Genomic DNA, 27,990 nt, shown 5'->3' with positions numbered 1-27,990 from the left:
AGAGTCAAATCAGCTCTGTTATTTTCCGTTTTTTCGACTGTTTTCCGTACCTTGGAGACATCATGCCTCGTCGGTGTGTTGTCGGAGGGTGTAACAACACAAACAGGGACGGATTCAAGTTGCACCAGTGGCCCAAAGATGCGAAAGTGGCAAGAAATTGGACGTTTGTTCCGCACACTTTACCGACGAAAGTTATGCTACGACAGAGATGGCATAGAAGACTATCGACCCTAGCTTCCCTGGCCTGCTGACATCAACTCCAAAACTGGACAGATCAGCTTTCAGGAAAAGAGAGCGGATGAGGGTATGTCTACAGAATATATTAATTGATGAAAACTGGGCTGTCTACACTCTCAAAGTGCATGTTGTTGCCAAATGTATTTCATATGCTGTAAACCTAGTTCATAGTTGTTAGTTTCCTTTAATGCCAAACAAACACATACCAATCGTTGGTTAGAAGGCGATCGCCGAATTCGTCCTCGCTTTCCCCCGTGTCGCTGGCTGTCGTGTCGTTTTCGTCCGTTTCGCTTGCATACGGTTCAAACCGATATGGTTTCTTCTTCAATTTCGTTTTCGCTACCTGCCTCCACACTACAACCATCCGTTTCAATACATGCGTAATCTGTTGAATCGCTTAAGCCGCTGAAATCCGAGTCTGGATCCGAGCTAATGTCACTATACCTTGCTGTTCTATCCGCCATGTTTGTTTGTATTGGCATCACTGTGTGACGTCACAGGAAAATGGACGGGTGTATATAACGATGGTTAAAATCAGGCACTTTGAAGCTTTTTTTAGGGATATTGCGTGATGGGTAAAATTTTGAAAAAAACTTCGAAAAATAAAATAAGCCACTGGGAACTGATTTTTAATGGTTTTAACCCTTCTGAAATTGTGATAATGTTCCCCTTTAATTACCGATACCGATATCAACCGATACCGATATCAACCGATGTATGCAGTCGTGGAATTAACACATTATTATGCCTAATTTGGAAAACCAGGTATGGTGAAGATAAAGTACTTTTTAAAAAAAATAATAAAATAAGATAAATAAATTAAAAACATATTCTTGAATAAAAAAGAAAGTAAAACAATATAAAAACAGTTACATAGAAACTAGTAATTAATGAAAATTAGGCTCCAGCGCCCCCCGCGACCCCAAAAGGGAATAAGCGGTAGAAAATGGATGGATAGTCAAATTAACTGTTAAAGGTTAGTACTATTAGTGGACCAGCAGCACGCACAATCATGTGTGCTTACGGACTGTATCCCTTGCAGACTGTATTGATATATATTGATATATAATGTAGGAACCAGAATATTAATAACAGAAAGAAACAACCCTTTTGTGTGAATGAGTGTGAATGGGGGAGGGAGGTTTTTTGGGTTGGTGCATAATTGTAAGTGTATCTTGTGTTTTTTATGTTGATTTAATAAAAAAAAAATCCCTAGGACATCCCTAATAATAATCAAATGAAAGGACAATTGTGTATTAATTTAATGAGGTTATTATATATTACATATTTATATAGTTTCGCAATTACAAGAAGGCAGCCGATACCGAGTTTGACCTTTCTGATATTATCCTTTGTTTGGTGTATGTATTTTCTTAATGAGGAAAGACCTTAATGTCTTTTGTATTCATGTTAGCATTTAAGCCAGCTGGTCTGTAAGTAGGGATGTATATCGTTAGGATTACATCAATACTGATACCAATATTGATATTTCTTATTGATGCCAATATCTATATTCCTTATCGATATCTGTATTCATCAATAGTCCTATTGGAACTATATGTAATTGGTGTAAATAAAGTTGTGAAAAAGTGTATTTTTATTACCATACTTATTAGCACAAGAGGTTGTACACCATCTACATGTAACATTACATGTTTTATCAACACTGCTTTTTACATTTTAAAGAAGTCAACTAAGTTTGCAGTGCAAGGTGAAATGCAGTTACAGTCGTGGTCAAAAGTTTACATAGACTTGTAAAGAACATAATGTCATGGCTGCCTTACAGTAAGTTTCCAAGAATTTCTACAACTCCTATTTTTTTGTGATAGAGTGATTGGAGCACATACTTGTTTGTCACAACTGACATCACATGGACAAAGATAAGACCTTCTGGAGGAAAGTTTTGTGGTCAGATAAAACAAAAATTTAGCTGTTTGGCCACAATACCCCAGCAATATGGAGGAGAAAAGGTGAGGCCTTTAATCCCAGGAACACCATTCCTACCGTCAAGCATGGTGGTGGAAGTATTATGCTCGGGGCCTGTTTTGCTGCCAATGGAACTGGTGCTTTACAGAGAGTAAAAGGCATTTACTCTCTGTAATTTACTAGTAAAATTGACATTCGAGGGTGCGTGTATTTATATCACATTATGCGGTTCACAAGCACAAATACGGTGCTGTTCGATGTCATTGAGTGCTGTAAGTAAGAAAAAGAACAAGAAATTTGATAAAAAAAACACAAATGGAGACACGTTTGCAAACACCAATGACATTGAATAGTCACACTGCTTCATTTTCTATGCCCCATTCAGTTAATGATAACTGCTGGTTCAATGTTAGGCTTAGGTTTTAGCAGATTTTCCGTATTTTTCCTACAGACAGCATTTGGTGACCTCAAACAACAAGGCTATTCACACTGGTTTTCGCCTTTTGAAGGGTACTGGAAAAACTGGAAAATTGATTTTGAAAGTCCTTAAAAAGTGCTTGAATTTGGCTATGGAAAAGGTCTACGAACCCTGATGTTATATATATGTATATATATATACATATATATATATATATATATATATATATATATATATATATATATATATATACGTTAGGTCAGGAAAAAACACAGAGGCTATTTCATCCCTACAAGCCTGTTTCACAGGTTTCCCTGCTCTTCAGGAAAAACCTGCAAAAACAGGCTTGTAGGGATGAAATAGCCTCTGTGTTTTTTCCTGACTTAAAGTGTATTCCACTCTATCCCGGTATTGAGCACTGTATAACGGAAAAACCACAGTTACCTCGACTATATATATACACTGTATATATATATATATATATATATATATATATATATATATATATATATATATATATAATAATACATTTTATTTATAAGGCGCCTTTCTGGGCACTCAAGGACACTTGTCAAGACTTGGACTATGGCGTGGTTTGTTCTCCCGTGGTGCAAATGAACATTTGGACCAGACATGGCGTGAAGGTGAAGACATATTTAATTTTACTATAACAAAAAGAACAAACTAAAGGCGCGCACAAGGCGGAAGTACAAACTTGACAAATGAATCCAATACTTGCACATGGGCAAAAAACTAAGGACATGAACAAAAGTCGCTAACTGTGGCATGAATCGAAAAAACTTACTTGGACAGGGCATGAAGTACGCAGAGGTAAACAGAGTGTGACAGGGGTATGATGTCGCCAGACAGACAGCCTGGCAACTGGAAGCTTAAATAATAGTGACATGATTAAAGACAGGTGCGTGAGTCATGAGGGCAGGTGAAAACTAATGGGTTGCTATGGTGACAAACAAGAGTGCACAATGAGTCCAAACGTGGAACAGGTGAAACTAATGGGTAACTATGGAAACAAGACAAGGGAGTGAAAAGCCAGAAACTAAAGAGTCCAATAACTATACAAAACAAAACATGACATGACTAAAACAAAACATGATTACACAGACATGACAACACCGTACAAAATCACAACAATAAAATCAAATTGGATAAAAAAACAACAACAACAACAACAAAGATAGAGAAGAAAATATGATTACAATGAATAGGCAGTCAGAAATAGGTGTGTTTTAAATCTTGATTTGAAGATGGATATTGAATATAAGTTACGAAGGTCTGGTGGTAAAGAGTTCCAAAGATGTGGGGCAGAGCGGCTGAAAGCTCGGGCACCCATGGTGGACAGTTTAAATAAAGGGGCAGTGAGATGGATGGATGAAGAGGATCTTAGGGAACGTGAGGGCGTGGCGACATGGATATATCCATCCATCCATCCATCCATCCATCCATCCATCCATCTATCCATCTATCCATCTATCCATCGGGTTACCCACATATGCGGTCCTCTCCAAGGTTTCTCATAGTCATTCACATCGACGTCCCACTGGGGTGAGTTTTTCCTTGCCCTTATGTGGGCTTTGTACCGAGGATGTCGTTGTGGCTTGTGCAGCCCTTTGAGACACTTGTGATTTAGGGCTATATAAATAAACATTGATTGATTGATTGATTGATCTATCTATCTATCTATCTATCTATCTATCTATCTATATCAGGGTTGCCCCTTAATGTAATTGAATTGAATGCATTTTTATTACTGCTACACCTTGAAAATAAGTTGTTGTTTTTTACTTAAAAACAAATTAAAGTAATATAATATATTGTAGCCCCCAGAAGAAATTACACAACGTCCAGTGGACACACAACAACACTTTCTCATTCTCCGCCAATCACCTTTCAGGCACGGTCGGTGTGCTTGCAAACATGGGAAAAACTAAGATCAAATCCAAACCACACAAACATTGAACATTACCACCAGCAGGTCGTTGCGGTTTGAATGGATATGTATAGCCTATTATTTGGGCACTATTGACAAGTGATGTACTGAAAACTTGACCACCGATTAAAGACTTTGATTACCGAAAACAGTGCTGCCAAACCCGGATGTAAACACATGCCAGTTAAATTTTACACTTAGCAAACTAATCTCGCGGGCCAAATTGAATCTGTTCCGAGCCTGATCCGTCTCGCGGGCCACATGGTTGACATCCCTGCTGTAAACCTTTCCAAATCAAAAAGTAAGAAGATATTTATTCATTCTATTTTTTTTAAATAAACTTTGTTAAATGATTTTATTGTGTAAGCACTTTTTGAGAACATTTAACAATACTGTGATAATAATGATAAATTCGGTCACAATAACTGTTATACGAAATCAGTATCGTTACCTCAGTGTTTTTACAGTAAACAGTTTAGGTGTTGGACTGAAAACTTTTAATTACCAATATGATTAACACCTCTGTAATCCTTTGATGTTTTCAACTTCAAATGTTAGACAAAACTGAAAGTATCAGTGACGTGCGGTGAGGTTGATGGCTGGTGAGGCACTGACTTCATCACAGTCAGATTTACAAACATATGAACCCTAAAGAGTATCTTATTCACCATTTGTTAACGGGTTATGTTTAATAGCTCATACCAGCATTCTTCCCTGCTTGGCACTCAGCATCAAGGGTTGGAATTGGGGGTTAAATCACCAACAATTATTCCCGGGCGCGGCGCCGCTGCTGCCCACTGCTCCCCTCACATCCCAGGGGGTGATCAAGGGGATGGGTCAAATGCAGAGGACAAATTTCACCACACCTAGTGTGTGTGACAATCGTTGGTACTTTAACTCATTGGCGTTGTTAGGCCTATTTTAGGGGGGCTCAAGCCCCCCTAAAATATTCTTAAGCCCCCCTAAATAATTTGGTGGTTTTTTTTTTTTCTTTTTACAAATAAATGCCGACATATTCATTATAAAGTGGCCCAAATATGAGTTTAAATAAATAATCATATAACCTGTTATTATTCACTCAGTTTCCCCTCACTTCGTAGCGTAAGGTAGAGAGCCCCTTTCGTGCGTCGGTATCCAATCCATTCCACTTGTTCATATAGAAAATGCCCACATCACTCAAATTCCAGCCCGCATTTTCTCTGCGACCTTGCTTGCGGTCCTGCAGGTGTACGAAGCACATTATCTTCCTTTACAATGAGTGAAGCTGCACAAAACCTTGTGTGTGCAATTGTAAATCATTTATTTTTTAAGTTTTGTGTTTCTTGTAGAATCTATATAAAGTAATATACATAAGCCTATTGTTAAAATAATTAAAAAAAACATCATTAAATATATTTGTTTTATTGTATTGTTACATTAATAGCTGTTTTATTATTATAGGATGGCTTGTTAAACATTTAATAGGATTTTCAGAGGGAGGAAAAACCAAGACATTTAATATAAAATGTAAAATGAATAAATACATAAAAAGAAAAAGAAAATATATGGTTAAAAGCCATCGTCCCGGGGAGCATTTCATTTCGTCCCGTGCATTTAAAAAAATAATAATAATAACAATGAATAATTTCTAAGTCTTTGTTAGCTGTTTGTGAAGTTTTGTGCTCGTGCGTAACATTCGCTCGCATCCTGTGCATCTCCTGGGGGCAAAGCCCCCCCTGTCCTTAAAAGCTAGTGACGCCCCTGCTTTAACTTAACTTTAACTTTACACATACAAACTGTAGCACACAAAAAAGCACATTTAATAAAAAAAACGTTATTATGGTCTTACATTTACTTATAAGTGCGGGAACAGTGGTGTTCGTGTTGGAGGAGTTGTGAATGAATTAAATATGAAATCCGTGCTGCAGTCTGCAGGTGTACCTAATGTTGTGTCCTTGCAGTCGTTCATGGCTCCTCCGGCGCGAGCAATGTTGTTTTTGCACTTTTTGGCTTCTTGTTAAGTGACTTTTTTTGGGTGGATTCGGTCTTGCACGTGGAGGGTTTGGGTGTGGGCTTTGGTTGGTGTGGCGCTCTCGTCGGGGGGTGCAGTCTGCGGCGAAGGTGCCTTAACCAGCACCAGGAGGCGGGGTTACGCGAGCCTCAGCCAGTGCGTCTTCGCAGCAGTTTTATGATCGCTCAGCACAAGAAATACTTTACACACATACAGTTGTTGACAAAATACACTGTACATTATATACCTCAGCTAACTAAACTATGGAAATGTATAATATAATTCATATAGCAATACGGTCTCACTGCACAGCAGACTAGCAGTTAGCCGAGTCCGTCCATGTTGAGGCACTGAGTGACGTGCCTCGACTGGCTGCTGTTCACCGCACCGTCTCTTCTCAGTATTTGAACGGCAAATGTGAAAATTCAGCGATTTTGAATAAAAATAATCTAAAACTGGTGAAGTTAAATGGAAAATAACTTTATAGTATAATCACTGGATACATATAACAATTTAATTTATTTTTTTTCTTTTAACATTTTTTTTCTTTCCATGATGGCAGGTGAGGACCCGCCTCACCTGCCTCGAGTGACCGCACGTCACTGGAAAGTATATACAAGAACTTTCATTCAGCTCAAAATCTGATTACTTGTATGTGGCATACAGTACCTAATGATGTGGCTAATGAGTGGACTAAGCAATCTCCTGAGAGCTAGCGTCCTAGCAGTAGTCATTTGTGTTTTGCATAACAGGGTTATTTTTGTCTGACAAAAGAAAATGCAAAAACAAATGTCCACTGCAGAGCATGTTTCTTCTCAGGAGGGTTTACAGCAGGGATTTGTTATTATTAACTTGGTAACAGATGAATTATATGTGACTGGTTCTGTGTTTTTAAAATGTTCATTTGTCCTTTGTGTACAGGACTTGAGTAATACCAGTCATGTGATTTTCTCTACAGTGATCAGCCTGGAGCTGACCAGACCTCGGCTGCACTTTTTAAATCCAGCCGCAAGTTCTGTTGGCCCCGAGAAGCCCAGTACTTGTATCTTCGCCGCCTGTCTTCACGCAGCTACTCTGCAATCATGATGGTACGTTCAGATTGAATCATGCAGAAATATGCTGGTGCTGGTCTTCAGAGTCTCATGTTCCATCAACATGACACCCTGATGTATGAATGTTGACAAGCTGACTGCCATTTCTCCCCAAACTATGATAAAATATGACATTCTTGTATGTATGCCCTATTATTGACTGACAAGTGCAGCGTGTACCCAGGTTATTGCTCAAAGACAGCTGGTATAGGCTCCAGCTTCCCCGATACCCCGAAGCGAGTCAGTAAGCAGCAAAATACAAATTACTTAATCATTAAATGTTTTGTTTTTTTGTATTAACAGCTGGTACATTGCATAATTACTGTATACCACTGGTATAGTACATACATTCTGTATACCACTGGTATATTACATACAGTATGTCGTTTATACCATTGGTATATGATATACATACCGTATTTTTCGGAGTATAAGTCTCTCCGGAGTATAAGTCGCACCGGCCGAAAATGCATAATAAAGAAGGAAAAAAACATATATAAGTTGCACTGGAGTATAAGTCGCATTTTTTGGGGAAATTTATTTGATAAAACCCAACACCAAGAATAGACATTTGAAAGGCAATTTAAAATAAATAATGAATAGTGAACAACAGGCTGAATAAGTGTACGTCATATGAGGCATAAATAACCAACTGAGAACGTGCCTGGTATGTTAACGTAACATATTATGGTAAGAGTCATTCAAATAACTATAACATATAGAACATGCTATACGTTTACCAAACAATCTGTCATTCCTAATCGCTAAATCCGATGAATTCTTATACGTCTAGTCTCTTACGTGAATGAGCTAAATAATATTATTTGATATTTTACGGTAATGTGTTAATAATTTCACACATAAGTCGCTCACGAGTATAAGTCGCAGCCCCGGCCAAACTATGAAAAAAAACTGCGACTTATAGTCCGAAAAATACGGTACATGTGTTCCATTGGGAGGCACAACAGCAAAACTCATTTTTAAAATTTTGGAACGGCCCCTGCTGGGATTGCTTGGTTAGGCTAGAAAACAACTGTGTTCAATTATTAGGCTAATCGAAGAACATTTAGAGGTTCCGCATCAACAATTTCTAAGGCACTTCTCAGAACTTCTATTTTGTTCAACGCAGTTTCTCAGACCTAGACCTAATTATGTTTTACAAGTCACATCACGCATGCAATTGTTGAAATAATTATTTACAACATGCTTAGAACTAGGGCTGGGCGATATATCGATATACGCGATGTATCGCGGGTTTGTCTCTGTGCGATATAGAACATGACTATATCGTGATATTCGAGTATACGTTCTCACGCAGTTGCTTTTAGCTGCTGGCATTACACGACAGGCTCTTCCCACTCCTTCTTGTGTCTCCTTCTCACAGACAGCAAGCGCACCTTCTACATACGTCGCATACTGTCACGTCATACGTCACATACGTATACGCCCTCGCGGAGCGGCATGGGTAACGTTAGCTGTGGTGCTAGTGGTAATACGAGAGAAAGAAGGTGCGAATCTGGTAACAAATGAAGGAAGAATTAATTCCCAAGAAAAACAGCAGGGGGTCCATCGTCTGGCGGTGGTTTGGCTTCAAGTGGGAATATGTCGAACAGACAACCGTAATTTGTCAAGTGTGGGGCACAAGCGTTTCTACAAAAAGTAGCATTACTGCTAATATGTAGCATCATTTGAAAAGTCACCTGCTAGAGAATGAAGAGTGCTTACTCCGCATGTCAACATCTCCGTTCGGTGCCACACGCCCACACCATCAAAATGCCGAGGCAAACATTTCCACATCAGCACCGTATGAAAAAAAGAGTCGACAACAAAAGGAGATAATGTCCGCAGGAACCTACCACATAGCGAAGGACGAACACTATTTGATTTCCTATTATGCAGCTAATTTTTATTTGACACTTATTGAAATATCTTGTGTGACATTATGTTTTTAAACTATTGTAGTGGCGTTCTGTACAAAAAGTGCACTTTATTTAGTGTTGTTTTGATATGTCATCTTAGTGACATCATGCACAAAAGTGCACTAATAGCTTCTTTTAAAATGTCTCTGACAATCTTGCACTTTCTGTTTTGGAAATGACATCAATGTTTGTGTCACCGCTTAATAACTGTTTAATAAATACACTTTTGGTTAATTGACTTAGTTGTTCTCTGCCTGAAAGTTTAAAAGTAGGATATGTTAATGCAGTATGAACAAGAATGTTTTAATGTAGACACATAGAATCATCATACTGCTGTGATTATATGCATCAAGTGTTCATTCAAGGCTAAGGCAAAATATCGAGATATATATCGTGTATCGCGATATGGCCTAAAAATATTGAGATATTAAAAAAAGGCCATATCGCCCAGCCCTACTTAGAACTACTGTTACACAATACAAGACATTATGCAATATGAACATATGCCATACCCCAGCCAAGCTGCCACGGCTGCCCTTTTCACATTGGGCAAGAAGGAAGTCTCAATCCTCCTGAAAATAATGAGAGCCGGGGCATTGCCGTGAGCCGCATCAGAAAGGTCACCAAGTCTTCCGATGAATTTGAGCCTGACTCCCTCAGGTCTTGGTCCAGACTGTTTTTGGCCGTATTGCAGTGTCTGCCACTTGCTGTAAACGTCAAGCAGTTTTCATGATGTCATGGTTGGTATTCTTGCTTTGGCCCAGAATGGCTCTACTTCTGCAATCGAGCAGCTCGCACCATTGCAGAGAGCTTGCTTTTCCTCCTTGTGGAGCTGCAAACTGGTGAACCAATTTCACCAATTGAAGGTCATTTATTTATTGTCAGAGGGTTCCTGCTGGCATGGCCAATGAGCCATATCTGAGGTTTAGAACGTATAGTTCTTGCGGTAGCCATCCCAAAATGATCACCCATCTCTTGCACAAGATAGACTGACTGGCTGAACCGAGGTGCCGCGCCAATCCACTGGCAGCCCAGACATGATCTGACGCGCATTCACTCCCAGTATGTAGAAGGGTAGCGACTTGCCGAAAGCATCCCAGCACATTTTTGTCAAAACATGCTCCAAAAAGGGTTTAAGGGTTTCTCGTCTGACCTAACAGCCTGCTTAAAGGCCTAATGAAATGCGATTTTCTTATTTAAACAGGGATAGCAGGTCCATTTCATGTGTCATACTTGATCATTTTGCGATATTGCCATGTTTTTGCTGAAAGTAGAGAACATCGACGATAAAGTTTGCAACTTTTGGTCGCTGATAAAAAAGCCTTCCCTGTACCGGAAGTAGCAGACGATATGCGCGTGACGTCACAGGTTGTGGAGCTCCGCACATTGTTTACAATCATGGCCACCAGCAGCGAGAGCGATTCGGACCGAGAAAGCGACGATTTCCCCATTAGTTTGAGCGAGGATGAAAGATTTGTGGATGAGGAAAGTGAGAGTGAAGGACTAGAGGATTCAGATAGGGAAGATGCTGTGAGAGGCGGGTGGGACCTGATATTCAGCTGGGAATGACTAAAACAGTAAATAAACACAAGACATATATATACTCTGTTAGCCACAACACAACCAGGCTTATATTTAATATGCCACAAATGAATCCCGCATAACAAACACCTCCCCCCTCCCGTCCATATAACCCGCCAATACAACTCAAACACCTGCACAACACACTCAATCCCACAGCCCAAAGTACCGTTCACCTCCCCAAAGTTCATACAGCACATATATTTCCCCAAAGTCCCCAAAGTTACGTGCGTGACATGCACATAGCGGCACGCACGTACGGGCAAGCGATCAAATGTTTGGAAGCCACAGCTGCATGCGTACTCACGGTACCGCGTCTGCGCATCCAACTCAAAGTCCTCCTGGTAAGAGTCTCTGTTGTCCCAGTTCTCCACAGGCCAATGGTAAAGCTTGACTGTCATCTTCCGGGAATGTAAACAATGAAACACCGGCTGTGTTTGTGTTGCTGCAGTCGGCCGCAATACACCGCTTCCCACCTACGGCTTTCTTCTTTGCTGTCTCCATTGTTCATTAAACAAATTGCAAAAGATTCACCAACACAGATGTCCAGAATACTGTCGAATTTTGCGATGAAAACAGACGACTTAATAGCTGGCCACCATTCTGTCCCAAAATGTCCTCTACAATCCGTGACGTCACGCGCTGACGTCATCATACCGAGACGTTTTCAGCAGGATATTTCGCGCAAAATTTAAAATTGCACTTTAGTAAGCTAACCCGGCCGTATTGGCATGTGTTGCAATGTTAAGATTTCATCATTGATGTATAAACTATCAGACTGCGTGGTCGGTAGTAAATAATGATAAATGGGTTGTACTTGTATAGCGCTTTTCTACCTTCAAGGTACTCAAAGCGCTTTGACACTACTTCCACATTTACCCATTCACACACACATTCACACACTGATGGAGGGAGCTGCCATGCAAGGCGCTAACCAGCACCCATCAGGAGCAAGGGTGAAGTGTCTTGCTCAGGACACAACGGACATGACAAGGTTGGTACTAGGTGGGGATTGAACCAGGCACCCTCGGGTCGCACACGGTCACTCTCCCACTGCGCCACGCCGTCCCGAGTAGTGGGTTTCAGTAGGCCTTTAAGGGCTGTTAAAAAAGATAACATTTAATTTTTACCATTATAAAATGTGCCACCAGGGATTATTACAAACATACTGTATACCAGTGGTATATTACATAGATACAGGAAGACGAGGAGGGTTGAGGAGACAGCAGAGAGAGAGGCTGCAGAGCGGGTCTGCTTGCTCCGCTAAGGAGAAAACCACACTGACCTGCAACCATACTTGCCAACCTTGAGACCTCCGAATTTGGGAGATGGGGAAGGGATTTGAGGTGGGGGGGCGGGGTTGGGGGTATCGGGGGCTGTATATTGTAGCGTTAAAATTAGATATGTTTAAAATTATATAAAACTATAAAACCACCCGGGGAGCGCAGACCTCCACCAGGTTCTGTCTCCCAATCATAAAGAACCCTTTAAATACTTAATCAAGACAAATCGGTTGGTCTTTATTAATTTTCGGACATTTCCTTAAAGTTTCATCAAAATCTGCCCACAACTTTGGACGATATATTGCTAACTAAGTAACTAACTAGCTGGCAAACCCCAGCGAATACATTTCAATGAATTTAGTAGTGTGTATTTTGATGTCATTGTTTGTTAAGGTAGATCAAAAAAGTTGACCAAGATGATCAACAGCATTGATTAATGTGTGAAAAACTACATAGTGGCTCTTTTTTTAGATCATTAATTTGTCTTGGTTGGTCATGCTTTTTTGTGCTTCTTGGTATTATTAGCATGATTAATTGATTGATTGAAACTTTTATTAGTAGATTGCACAGTGAAGTACATATTCCGTACAATTGACCACTAAATGGTAACACCCGAATAAGTTTTTCAACTTCTTTAAGTCGGGGTCCACTTAAATTGATTCATGATACAGATATATACTATTTTCATAATACAGTCATCACACAAGATAATCATCACAGTATATAAATTGAATTATTTACATTATTTACAATCCGGGGTGTGGGATATGGAGGGGGGGGGGGGGGGGGTGGTTAAGTTTGGTTGGTATCAACACTTCAGTCATCAACAATTGCATCATCAGAGAAATTGACATTGGAACAGTGTAGGTCTGACTTGGTACATATGTATAGCAAGTATTAGACAGAGAGAGAGAGATCAGAAATTATAAGAAAAAGTGACTACATTTGATTGTTACATGTGATTATTTACAATCCAAAGAGGTATGATGAGGAAGGGAGGGTGTTAGTTTAGGGTTGAAGTTGCCTGGAGGTGTTCTTTTAGTGCGGTCTTGAAGGAGGATAGAGATGCCCTTTCTTTTACACCTGTTGGGAGTGCATTCCACATTGATGTGGCATAGAAAGAGAATGAGTAAAGACCTTTTGTTAGATCGGAATCTGGGTTTAACGTGGTTAGTGGAGCGCCCCCTGGTGTTGTGGTTATGGCGGTCATTTATGTTAAGGAAGTAGTTTGACATGTACTTCGGTATCAGGGAGGTGTAGCGGATTTTATAGACTAGGCTCAGTGCAAGTTGTTTTACTCTGTCCTCCACCCTGAGCCAGCCCACTTTGGAGAAGTGGGTAGGAGTGAGGTGTGATCTGGGGTGGAGGTCTAGAAGTAATCTGACTAGCTTGTTCTGGGATGTTTGGAGTCTAGATTTGAGGGTTTTGGAGGTGCTAGAGTACCAGGAGGTGCATGCGTAATCGAAAAAGGGTTGAACGAGTGTTCCCGCCAGAATCTTCATGGTCCTTTTGTTGACCAGAGAGGAGATAATAACACCTCTGAGCAGATATCTCACACAAGTATTGCAGTAAATTAACAATGATGTTGCTTGGATCTTGTGTATTTGTGTAATAGATTTCGATCTCATGAAACTCTTTTTTTTCATCATCTCCGTCTACAAGCTAAGGCATGTATGCATTTTTTCTAACTTTATCCAAAAGTAAACTCCTCTTCCCTGATACACTGCTTGAAATGCAGTGAGTCATTACTTCGCTTTCTTTATTTGAACGTAAATAGTCTGACATGACCTGTCCTGCACACAGGATGATAAGAAACCACAGAAACATGCTGTAGTCCTCCTGACACAGCATACTTTTAACTACAGTCGCATTAAGTATAAAGACTGGACTACATTCAGGCAGAATAATTTAATATGTCTAGTGAATGGTTGTCTTATTAACATTTTGATGCTTCCATAACTTTAATTTTTTTTCCCAGAGATGTACAGTTTATTAGATATGTCTATTATTAGAAAAGGTTGAAATTGCAGTGCTGTTAAATTTGTTGTAGGGTCAGATGATCTGTTTCATTTGTGCTGCCGAAAAGTCAAGATAAGAGTTTACAGTAATGGGCAGAAAAGAAACACAAACAGATAAAATGTAACAACAACTGAACCTTAATTTAGATACTTTGCATTTCTGTCCACATACACATACAGTCGTGGTCAAAAGTTGACATACACTTGTAAAGAACATAATGTCATGGCTGTCTTGAGTTTCCAATAATTTATACAACTCTTATTTTTTGTGATAGAGTGATTGGAGCACATACTTGTTGGTCACAAAAAACATTCATGAAGTTTGGTTCTTTTATGAATTTATTATGGGTCTACTGAAAATGTGACCAAATGTGCTCAGTCAAAAGTATACGTACAGCAATGTTAATATTTGGTTACATGTCCCTTGGCAAGTTTCACTGCAATAAGGCGCTTTTGTTGGCCATCCACAAGCTTCTGGCAATTTTCTGGTTGATTTTTTGACCACTCCTCTTGACAAAATTGGTGCAGTCCAGTGTTGGTTTTCTGACATGGACATGTTTCTTCAGCATTGTCCACACGTTTAAATCAGGCTAAAACCTTAATTGTAGCCTGATTTAGCCATTCCTTTACAACTTTTGACGTGTGTTTGGGGTCATTGTCCTGCAGCAAAACAGGCTCAGAGCGTAATACTACCACCACCTCATTGACGGTAGGCATGGTGTTCCTGGGATTAAAGGCCTCACCTTTTCTCCTCCAAACATATTGCTGTGTATTGTGGCCAAACAGCTAAATTTTTGTTTCAAGCATGGTTGTGGTAGTATTATGCTTTGAGCCTGTTTTGCTGCCAATGGAACTGGTGCTTTACAGAGAGTAAATGGGACAATGAAAAAGTAGGATTACCTCCAAATTCTTCAAGACAACCTAAAATCATCAGCCCGGAGGTTGGGTCTTGGGCGCAGTTGGGTGTTCCAACAGGACAATGACCCCTAACGCATGTCAAAAGTGGTAAAGGAATGGCTAAATCAGGCTAGAATTAAGGTTTTAGAATGGACGTGTGGACAATGCTGAAGAAACAAGTCAAGAGTTGTAGAAATTATTGGAAACTCAAGACAGCCATGATATTATGTTCTTTACAAGTGTATGTAAACTTTTGAGCACGACTGTACTATTGAGTTTGTGTGCTTTTCTTCAAGGCGTCTTTGTTATCGTATTGTGTCTCTGTGTTCACATGAGGACACACAATATTGCTACACAATGCATATTTCTTGTAATGTTTAACATGACAATGCGTGCTGAAGTTCCTCAGCAGTTTGCTCGGAGATAATCTCAGATTTATTCATAAGGGGCGTTCACAAATTTGCCAGTTTGGATGGCAGTTCAGTTCATTTCATTCCATTCATTTCATTTATTCATTAATAGAAAGTTAATGGCGTTTCTCAAACCCTTGTGAACAGAGTCCCAACGGGGGAAGAAAGCCTTTCTCAACACGTTTTGAACACAGCATCATAGTACCACAAATCTGCCTGAAAGGCGGGCGCAGTTCTCCACCCTCTACTCTACATTAACTACTGTGACTCCTTGTAGGTCCTCGATGAGCCAGTGATGCTACCGTGTTTAACTTTGTCACCTCTGTGAAGTTACCGTGTTCACATCGTTGTGGTGACTGGCGGATTATGGCGGTGTTGACACAGTATTATCACGGATCTTTGAATACGCCCCATTTCAAACTGCCAAGACCACCACAAAAAATGTATACTGTATTTTTCGGATTATAAGGCGCGCTTAAAATCCTTTCATTTTCTCAAAAATCGACAGTGCGCAATATAACCCGGTGCGCCTAATGTACGGAATAATTCTGGTTGTGCTTACCGACCTCAAAGCTATTTTCTGTGGTACATGGTGTAATGATAAGTGTGACCAGTACATGGTAGTCACACATAAGAGATAAGTGTAGACTGCAATATGACGCCAGTAAACAACACCAAAACTTTAAATGTTCCATTGAAAAAAAGAACATTACACACGGCACTCAAAAATCTGTCAAAATGTTTTAGTATGACTTTGAAACCGCACCGCTTGATGGATTGTCGGCCCATTACGGCTACTGTCGTCAGAGATACAAGTATTACTATGGTGTGTGTATAAGGACCGCAAAATGGCACCCATTAGCAGACATATTATCTGGCGTTTTGTTTCACAATATTATGCAAAACCAACGTTTCTTACCTTCTGGTACCTGCTGATGTGTATTTGAGATCTGCATAAGTCCTGAAGATTTGCGCACTGTAGTCGGTGCCGTAGTCGATAAGTTTCTTCTTTTTCACTATCTTCTTGTTATGGAACATTCACCCTCTCCTGTTGCCATTTCTAATATAAAGTAGCGTAAAGTTCTAACTTATATCTCGCAATGGAAGCGCTAAAAACTACCAGTGTAGTGGGTTTACATAATTCACCCACAAAACTTTAGTTATTAGAGAGTTCCATTTGGACGTTTTTTCACGGGACACATTTCCGGCGTTGTTGCACTAGTGAGCCACGGATGAGAAGATGCTGCTCCGTTATTGATTTAAGTAAAGTCTGACTGTCATTTAAACAGTTTGCTCCATCTTTTGAGACTTCTTCCACCCCCGTCCTTGCACGCTACACCGCTACAACAAAGATGACGGGGAGAAGACGCTGTGAGCCACGTAAATAAGACCGCCTACAAAACGGCGCATCCTGAAGCAACTGTCAGAAAGCGGCTTGAAGATGATCTGTAAAACATAATCTATGCAATATTTTGCCCAAGGAATCACCATTCCATGTTACTGTATGTAGACCACAAGGAAATGTTTTAAATATAGAAAAAATCATAATATGACCACTATAATGCACCTTATAATACGGTGCACCTTTTGTATGAAAAAAGACCTGAATAGACCCGATCATCGGCAGTGCACCTTATAATTCGGTGCACCCTATGGTCCAGAAAATACGGTACATTTAATTTTTTGGGGGGTCCCTGCCGTTCACACGGTTCATGGCATGTGAATGAGGGATGACCAGAGTTTTTGTTCGGCGATCAGGCTAATTGGGAACAGGTTGGTGCCATGATTGGGTATAAAAGCAGCTTCCATGAAATGCTCAGTCATTCACAAACAAGGATAGGGCGAGGGTCACCACTTTGTCAACAAATGCGTGAGCAAATTGTCCAACAGTTTAAGAACAACATTTCTCAACGAGCTATTACAAAGAATTTAGGGATTTCACTATCTACGGTCAGTAATATCATCAAAAGGTTCAGAGAATCTGGAGAAATCGCTGCACGTAAGCGATGATATTACAGACATTCGATCCCTCAGGCGATACTGCATCAAAAAACGACATCAGTGTGTAAAGGATATCACCACATGGGTTCAGGAACACTTCAGAAAACCACTGTCAGTAACTACAGTTGGTCGCTACATCTGTAAGTGCAAGTTAAAATTCTACTATGCATGGTCTTGCCCATGGTAGCAGTTGGACCTTGACTGACTGTGGGCTGCACAGGTGACTTTAATGAGATCAAAGGGGTGGTGGGTGGGTGATTAGTTGTGGGGTCAAGGTGGACATTTTTTTAAGGTAGACTGACAGCTCTTTTAGAGTCATAATTCTTGCTGATTCTCATGTGTGCAAATACTTATGAACCCCAGTAACATACAAATAAATCATTAAAAAATAATACAATGTGATTTCCGGATTTTTCTTTTTAGATTATGTCTCTAACAGTGGAAATACATATATGATGAACATTTCAGACCTCTCCCTAATTTCTAAGTGGGAGAACTTGCAAAATTGCAGGGTGTGCAAATACTTGTGGACCTCACTGTATGTATGTAGGTGTGTATGTGTATGTATGTGTGTATATGTATGTGTGTACGTGTATGTATGTATGTGTATGTGTGTATGTATGTATGTATGTATGTATATATATATATATATATATATATATATATATATATATATATATATATATATATATATATATATATATACATACATACATACATACATACATACATACATACATATATATATATATATATATATATATATATATATATATATATATATATATATATATATATATATATATATATATATATATATATATACACATACGTACGTACGTACGTACGTACGTACGTACGTACGTACGTATGTACGTACGTACGTTTGTGTGTGTGTGTCTGTATGTGTATGTATGTATGTATATATATGTGTATGTATGTATATATATATATATATATATATATATATATTATTATTATTATTATTATTATTATTATTATTATTATTTTTTTTTTTTTTTTTTTTTTAACGAAAGTAGCTTTGATGCATGTATGTTAGTACAAAATCTTAAATAAAGAACACACTGCATTACGGGAGATGATTATTACTTTGCTGCATTACCGTAATGCTTATTTGTGTCTGAAAGCCTCACAGCAGGTTGTCTAGAAATCATTGCACTCTGTGGACTGATCCATTGGTGGGGGTTTTACTGCACCACACTTTTTTTTTATCAACTTTTTATATTTGTTTACTCTTGTTGTATTTCACGGTAGTCCTCACAGTATTTCATATATATAATGTAAGGAAAACCTTGTATTAAAACCTTGAGTCGTTTTGTAGTTTTTTCCGTGAACAGTTCAATAGTTCATGAAAAACCCCACCTGTGTTCGTTTGGTATCATCTGTCCACAGCGTGCTGCACTCGGTGCCCCTTTATTCATGATCGTGTGAAAATCAACTTTTTATAGTTTATTTGTACTTCATCACCGATGGTAAACTCGTTGACTCTTTTTAATACGAATTTTGACTGCTTACAAAGCGTACAACTGTGTGGAAAAGTCTTATTTTCATCTTGAGGACATCTTGCTAATAAGTGCGTGATGCCTCACAGGGAGGGAGACCTGCTCTTTCTGAGCACATATACTACGTCTCACTCTTTTAATGTAAGTACTGCTTTTAATTTGTACAATATACTACTACTGTAAGTCATTGGAATATATCCTACTACTACAGTAAGTACTTTTAATATAATGTTTCCTACTACGACCTTTTTATAATGTAAGTGCTTTTATTACAGGAACGAATATAAATTTTTAAAAGTACCGTTAGGTATACTTTTCATATGCACTACTACGCACTATTTCATTGTAGCACTTTCAATATGTACTACTACTCACTATTTTAATATAGGTATATTATTACTACTACTACTTATTTTAATGAAAGTAATTTTAATATGCAATGCTACTAATTTTAGTGTAAGTACTTTTATTGTGTTCTACTACTTTTTTAATGTAAGTACTTTTAATACATGCTACTACTCACTATTTAAGTACGTTAAGTACTACTATTTATGTTTAATGTAAGAACTTTTATTTTGTACCACTATTTATTTTACTGTAAGCACTTAAATATGTACTACTACCTCTGTAAAGACTGTTAATGTCACTACTACTTCACTGTAAGTACTTTTAATACACAATTACTTCTACATATTGTACTTAAATACTTTTTATATATGCTAATACTTATTTTACTGTAATTACTGGTAAATACTGGTGCTACTTATTCTAATGTAAGTACTTATATGTATGTATAAGTCTATGTGTGTATACACACATACTTATAACAAATAATATAATATATATAATAATAGACAATATATAATTGGTTAGTGCTGATCCCTCACATGAAGAAGGTTCTGGGTTTGATCCCATGGCTTCTGTGTGGAGTTTGCATGTTCTCCCCGTGACTGCGTGGGTTCCCCTAGGTCAGGGGTTGGCAACCCGCGGCTCCGGAGCCGCATGCGGCTCTTTGATCACTCTGATGCGGCTCAGCAGCTTACTTGCTGAACCCCTCAATTTTCCCGTGAGACATCCGGATTTCAGTGCCTCTCGCAGAAAACTCCCGGAATTAATATTCATCGATTTTCACCCTTGGCTATAATAAGGGCGTGCCACGATGGTACAACATTTGGCGCCCTCTACAATCTGTATTAACAGAGTGCCAGCCCAACACTTGTTATACAATATACATCTTCTGCTTGCACACGTACGTGACAGCAAGGCATACTTGGTCAACAGCCACACAGGTTACACTGACGGTGGTCATATAAAACAACTTTAACACTCTTACTAATAATGCGCCACACTTTGAACCAAAACCAAACAAGAATGACAAACACATTTCGGGAGAACATCTGCACCTTAACACAACATAAACACAACAGAACAAACACCCAGAATCCCATGCAGCCCTGACTCTTCCGGGCTACATTATACACCCCTGCTACCACCAAACCCCGCCCCCACCCCAACCCTGCTCCCTCACACATCAACCCCCCCCCCCCCTCTCTCTGTGCGTCTGTTGAGGTGGGCGGGGTTTGGTAAGGGGGGGTGTATAATGTATCCCGGAAGAGTTAGGGCTGCATGGGATTCTGGGTATTTGTCCTGTTGTGTTTATGTTGTGTTACGGTGCAGATGTTCTCCCGAAATTTGTTTGTCATTCTTGTTTGGTGTGGGTTCACAGTGTGGCGCATTATTAGTAAGAGTGTTAACGTTTTTTTTTCTATATAGCCACCGTCAGTGTGAGCTGTGTGGTTGTTGACCAAGTATGCTTTGCTGTCACCTACGTGAGCAAAGCGGGAGTCCCATATAATGTATGGCTGATCAGGCACGCTGACTGTAGTGGATGCTATATGCTGTACCATTACAGCACGCATGACGCTGACAAGTGCCAATCAATTAAAACCTGCGTGCCGTACCAGCTATCAAATTCCACATAAAGGTGTGGGCAGTATGTCTGAAACCCCTGGTTATACATAGCACAAAGCAAAACAAAAACTTCGTATGCAGTGATATTTCATATAAAATTTCAAAAAAATTTGTGGCTCCCATTGTTTTCTATATTTTGTGAAACTGGTCAAAATGGCTCTTTGACTGGTAAAGGTTGCCGACCCCTGCCCTAGGTCGGTACTCCAGCTTCCTCCCACCTCCAAAGACATGCACCTGGGGATAGGTTGATTGGCAACACCAAATTGTCCCTAGTGTTTGAATGTGTATGTTTATTTGTCTATCTGTGTTGGCCCTGCGATGAGGTTTTCTTTATTTTCATGACTATTTACATTGTAGTTTGTCACTATGAATGAACACATGTGAAGTTATGTACTAGACAAAAAAAGGTGAAATAACTGAAAACATGTTTTATATTCTAGTTTCTTCAGAATAGCCACCCTTTGCTCTGATTACTGTTTTGCACACTCTTGGCATTCTCTCAATGAGCTTCAAGAGGTAGTCACCTGTAATGGTTTTCACTTCACAGGTGTCATAGCTTTGATGCGTTCAGTGACAATCTACAATGTAAATAGTCATGGAAATAAAACACATTGACATGAGAAGGTGTGTCCAAACTTTTGGCCTGTACTGCATATATATATATATATATATATATATATATATATATATATATATATATATATATATATATATACACATGTGTGTAGATATATTGAATAGTGTAGTACTTTCAATATATACTACTTATTATTTTGCGTTAAATACTTTTAATATTTGCATATTTATATTATCTTACTGTAAGTGCTTATAATTAATAGAGTATTCGTTATTTTACCGCAAGTACTTAATATATACTAATTAATATATATTACTACTCGCAATTTCACTGTAATATATATAATACTCATTATTTTAATATACTTTTACTACCTTTTTATTCCTTTCAATGCATTATTTTTCATGCAGCAGTTAATTAACTACTGTATTATATTTATGCTGCACATGTTCAGCATTCATGCACAGTTTAGCCTGCAAGTATAAACAAATATATGAATACTGTGTATAAATATATCTGAATACACCGCACACAACATCGGTCTGATGTCCTATGTCAGTCCCATGCAGTGTGGTTTCCTTGTGTACACATTTGTGTGGTGATCAAACATCAAAGTTGTTGTCTGTAAAATGTAAAACTTCTCAATTGTAGTTTAGCCGCAATTCAGAGGTTAGTATCATATGCATGTTCGAAATAAGCTGGACACTAAACATATTTTGAAAACCTCAATATTTCCATACTTGTCCTACATTGTGTTTCCAGAAGGGGGCAGCCTGGCACAATATGTTTATCAGAGGTTGTTTTATTTAATATTTTATTTACACTAAAACAGTGCTATGTGTGTTTGCGGGTGCATGTGCATGTAAATTTGAGTTATATGCAGCATTCTCGGCAGATAAATCAATCACAAATTTAACAATGCCCTAATAATCTGTATATGGTTGTCATGTGTTTATGTAATATTACACAGGCCTTCAATTCAATTCAAACAACTTTATTAATCCCTCAAAGGGCAGTTCATTTTGAGCAGGAGGTTGTCGCGGTTCGTAAATACCTACACATGGCCCACAATAAATAAATAAATACATAAACAGTACAACAATACAACTTTGAGTGCAGATGAGACCAATGATTTGGAAAAGTGATTTGTTTTACACATAGGAAGGGCATAACGTCGCCCTAAAGTCAACAGAGATAATTCACCCGCAAGCAGGCCCGGCCCTAACCAATCTGGCGCCCTAGGCTAGATTTTAGGTGGCGCCCCCCCACATCGGCAGTGAAGTGTATATACTCACAAGAACCCGAATAGCTTTGTCTTTGACCTTTTTTTTTTTACTTACAACTATACCTAATATATAAAGGGGTGGAAAAGTGACTATTACCTGCAGGGCAAACATTAGCTAACCAGAAGGCAATAACAATGTAAACAAAAAACACCTGCTTAAAAGATCTAATACAAATGTCCCTGAGGAATGTAAGGTGGGAGTACTGTAATTACCTAACGTTACATTATTATTTTCCATAACAATTTAGCCCCCTCCACAATATTAACCCGACGTTAAAACAGAACTAGCTATTTATTGATTAGCAATTGCCGAATCATGTAACATTAGCTTAATGCTAAAAAGCCAGGTTACTATCACATTCTGTAAAAGACAAATAATTTCATGTAGGCTAACGTTACCTACCTGCTACCTCTCTTTTCTCGTTTCTCCTCCTCTTCTTTTCTCTTTTTTCTTCCCTGGGCACCTGACAGTTTTGGCCGTTTTGACATCTTGTGTTGATTTTTTGATGTGGCGACGTCCAAAAAGAGTCGTGATACGGGAAGGGAGGGGGCGCACCGTGCGGGGGGAGGAGGGGGCGTAATGTTGTAACAAATAATATTTCTATTAAATAGGCTTTACTTTGCATTTTAATTAACGTGGGATTATTTTTTGTATTTAGAAATAATAGTACCAACTTTTTTTCTTTTTTTTTTTTCTCCAACATTTGTGGCACTGGCGTGGCGCCCCCTGATGGACGGCGCCCTTAGCATTTGCCTATATGGCCTATGCCACGGGCCGGCCCTGCCCGCAAGGACACGGCTCAGTAAGGCTAAAATGCTCTTTGCTTTTCGGAGGATTTGCTCGTTGCAGAGGAAGTTTAACTGTGTAAGTGTTACTCCAGTAATCTTAGAGCAAGACCTAACAATATTAGTCAGGCTGTTTCGGTCTTTGACTAAAAGACAGTGAAACCAACAAATAATAGAAAAACATATAAGACTCTCAAAAAATGCTTGACAAAAATGACAAAGTATAACAGACCTGACATGGAAATAATTTAGTTTCCTACACTCCGTAGAAATTCCCTTCTTACATCTAAAATCAATAATTATTTATTTGGTTTTAGGTAGGGATGTCCGATAATGGCTTTTTTGCTGATATCCGATATTCCGACATTGTCCAACTCTTAATTACCGATTCCGATATCAGCCGATACCGATATATACAGTCGTGGAATTAACACATTGTTATGACTAATTTTGTTGTGATGCATTAAACAATGTAACAAGGTTTTCCAAAATAAATCAACTCAAGTTATGGGGGAAAAAAATGCCAACATGGCACTGCCATATTTATTATTGAAGTCACAAAGTGCATTATTTTTTTTAACATACCTCAAAACAGCAGCTTGGAATTTGGGACATGCTCTCCCTGAGAGAGCATGAGGAGGTTGAGGTGGGCGGGGTTGGGGGGTGTATATTGTAGCGCCCCGGAAGAGTTAGTGCTGCAAGGGGTTCTGGGTATTTGTTCTATTGTGTTTATGTTGTGTTACGGTGCGGATGTTCTCCCGAAATGTGTTTGTCATTCTTGTTTGGTGTGGGTTCACAGTGTGGCGCATATTTGTAACGGTGTTAAAGTTGTTTATACGACCACCCTCAGTGTGACCTCTATGGCTGTTGACCAAGTAAGCGATGCATTCACTTGTGTGTGTGAAAAGTCGTAGATATTATGTGATTGGGCCTGCACGCAGAGGCCATGCCTTTAAGGTTTATTGGCGCTCTGTACTTCTCCCTACGTCCGTGTACACAGCGGCGTTTTAAAAAGTCATACATTTTACTTTTTGAAACAGATACCGATGATTTTGAAATCGATACCGATAATTTCCGATATTACATTTTAAAGCATTTATCGGCCGATAATATCGGCAGTCCGATATTATCGGACATCTCTAGTTTTAGGTATTAAATCCAAAAAGTTATAGTCACACCAGGAGATAAAATCAGTTAGGGCACTCTCATGCTCTGATTGTGAACCATAAAGGAGGGACAGCAGTGTTGTGTCATCAGAGAATTTAATCAGATAGCTGTCCTATTGCCGACTCTTGCATTTATCAGTATACATAATAAAAAGTAAGGGTGAAAGGACGCATCCTTGGGGTGAACCAGTGGAGACTGGAGATGGTTACTGAGTCAGAGAGACAGATGTTTACAGAGACTCGTTGCTTTCTGACAGTTAAAAAGTCTCAAATCCATAGCACGGGCGTCAGCAACCCGCGGCTCTAGAGCCACATGCGGCTCTTGAGCGACGCCCTGGTGGCTTCATAGATCTTTTTCAAAAATGTATGGAAATGGAAAAAAAATGGGGTGAAAAATATTTTTTTTGTTGTAATAGAGTTTCTGTAGGAGGACAAACACGACAGAAAGCCCACTGCTTAATATGTTTGTGTTTGTGCTTCACTGATGAGAGTATTTGGGGAGCGACGTTTTGTCCTACTAATTTTGGCGGCCCTTGAACTCACCATAGTTGTGTGGACTGTGACTCAACAGTCTGTTTACATGTAGGTACTTTCACCGACGCTGCCACAGAAAGACGTGTTTTATACCACTCCTTCGTTGTCTCATTTTGTCCACCAAACGTTTTATACTGTGCATGAATACACAAAGGTGAGCTTTGTTGAAGTTATTGACTTGTTATGGAGTGCTAATCAGGCATATTTGGTCACTGCATGACTGCAAGCTAATCGATGCTAACATGCTATTTAGGATAGCTGCATGTACATATTGCATCATTATGCCTCGTTTGTAGGTATATTTTAGCTCATTTAATTTATTTTACTTATGTCCTCTGTGTATTTAGTTTATTTTTCCATGTTTCATGACACATTGTCTGTATGTAATATTGGCTGCATTTCTGATGGTTGTTAGTGTGCCATGTTGTTCCAGACCACAGCAAACGTTACCCAGCTTGCAAAGATTGTAATGAATCCATTAGAAGAAGACAGCCTGCCATTTCCTATAACTTGGACACAGACATCTATACCTTTGGTCATTTTAAGACAGTAATTTCCAGGAGTTATCGCACCCTCTGAGAAGTTTTACTAATGTTTTCCAATGTTGTAAAATTGCATTGCATTTCAACATTTCTGTCAACGAAGATTTGCGTCCCCTGCGACACATGGTCATTTTGATAGTAGGCTAATATAGCTAATTAGCCACTTACATCATGTGTTGTCTTCATTATAACAGTTATACAAGTCTTTTAATTTTTTGCGGCTCCAAACAGATTACTTTTTTGTAAATTTGGTCTAATATGGCTCTTTCAACATTTTGGGTTGCCGACCCGTGCCATAACACAAGCTGGTGAGGCAAATTAAATTGAGACACAAGCCTCTCTATTAAGAGATGTGGCTGCATTGTATTAAATGCTGAAGAAAAATCAGTAAATAAAAGCCTGGCATGGGCTTGTGGCTTCTTTAAGGTTTGGCAGAGTTGGCTCAGTATAAAAAGCTTTGCATCATCTATGCCATTTTTTTCAACCACTGTGTGCCGTGAGATACATTTCACCTATTTGGGTTAAAAATATTGTTTGCAAAGCAGTAATTATAGTCTGCAAATGATGTATTGTTGTTGAGTGTTGGTGCTGTCTAGAGCTCAGCAGAGTAACTGTGTAATACTCTTCCATATCAGTAGGTGGCAGCCGGTAGCTAATTGCTTTGTAGATGTCGGAAACAGCGGGAGGCAGCATGCAGGTAAAAAGGTGTCTAATGCTTAAACCAAAAATATACAAAAGGTGAGTGCCCCTAAGAAAAGGCATTGAAGCTTAGGGAAAGCTATGCAGAATGAAACTAAAACTGAACTGGCTACAAAGTAAACAAAAACAGAATGCTGGACGACAGCAAAGACTTCCTGTGGAGCAAAGACGGCGTCCACAATGTACATCCGAACATGACATGACAATCAACAATGTCCCCACAAAGAAGGATAAAAACAACTGAAATATTCTTGATTGCTAAAACAAAGTAGATGCGGGAAATAGCGCTCAAAGGAGGACATGAAACTGCCACAGGAAAATACCAAAAAAAGAGAAAAAGCCACCAAAATAGGAGCGCAAGACAAGAACTAAAACACTACACACAGGAAAACAGCAAAAACTTAAAATAAGTCACGGCGTGATGTGACAGGTTATGACAGTACACCTACTTTGAGACAAGAGCTATATTGATGCATGCTTGGTTATGGTTTAAAGTCATATCCAACAATTGCGACAACGACTTTTTACTGTCAACTGAGTTTCGTTTTTTTAATGATTTCTGCTGGTGGTGTGCCTCCGGATTTTTTCAACGCAAAAAATGTGCTTTGGCTCAAAAAAGGTTGAAAAACACTGATCTACACCTCTCGCTGCTTGATAGGCAAATTGTAGTGGATCAAGTCCTGCCATAGAAGACATAGCCAGGCTTTTAACAATGTTTTCTATGATTTTCTTGATTAATGACGTTAATGCAACTAGTCTAAAATCACTAAGTTGTTTACATTTACAGTTCAGTGACATTTGAAATATATGTTGGAGGACACTGCCAAGTTGGTCTGCACATTATTGGAGAGTGCGCCCACAAATAAGGTGTGGACCAGGGGCCTTCCTTATTTTGACCCGTTTTAAAAGCGCTCTAACATGCTCCTGCTTGATGATAATGTCTGGATCAGGAGTAAGAGATGCTTTAAGGAAGGAAATATTATCGAAAAAGTCATTATTTTCAAAGCGGGAATAACATTTTTTATAAGATTCCTGTCACGCCCACTACTTCCCTGAGAGATATGGTCATTGCTTTTATTTCTTTCCAAGCTGCCCAAAGATCTCCACTAGTATATTTGTGTTCTACCTTATTCCTATAAACTTCTTTTTAGCTTTCTTTATCTCGTTCGATACCACTCTGCTATTGTA

The 27,990-nt window shown here is 39.0% G+C and overlaps 1 protein-coding gene across 9 annotated transcripts in view; it reads left to right on the top strand.

Annotated features, from left to right (window-relative positions):
• tjp2a (tight junction protein 2a (zona occludens 2)) overlaps window positions 1-27,990 on the top strand; it is a 124,385-nt gene that overhangs the window by 26,508 nt on the left and 69,887 nt on the right. For 8 of the 9 annotated variants that reach the window (XM_061980791.2, XM_061980787.2, XM_061980793.2 and 5 more), the window contains exon 2: window positions 7,478-7,607. In XM_061980791.2, the coding sequence (XP_061836775.2) occupies window positions 7,602-7,607 (6 nt within the window). In that variant the 5' untranslated portion in view covers window positions 7,478-7,601. Of the gene's footprint in view, window positions 1-7,477; window positions 7,608-19,121; window positions 19,384-27,990 lie in introns of those variants that run through there. The other variant, XM_061980790.2, reaches the window with a different exon arrangement.

The sequence above is a fragment of the Nerophis lumbriciformis genome, linkage group LG20 (assembly GCF_033978685.3).
Source record: "Nerophis lumbriciformis linkage group LG20, RoL_Nlum_v2.1, whole genome shotgun sequence".
NCBI lineage: Eukaryota > Metazoa > Chordata > Actinopteri > Syngnathiformes > Syngnathidae > Nerophis > Nerophis lumbriciformis.
The sequence above is the reverse complement of the archived record's forward strand: the minus strand, read 5'-3'. Positions and strand labels throughout refer to the sequence as shown.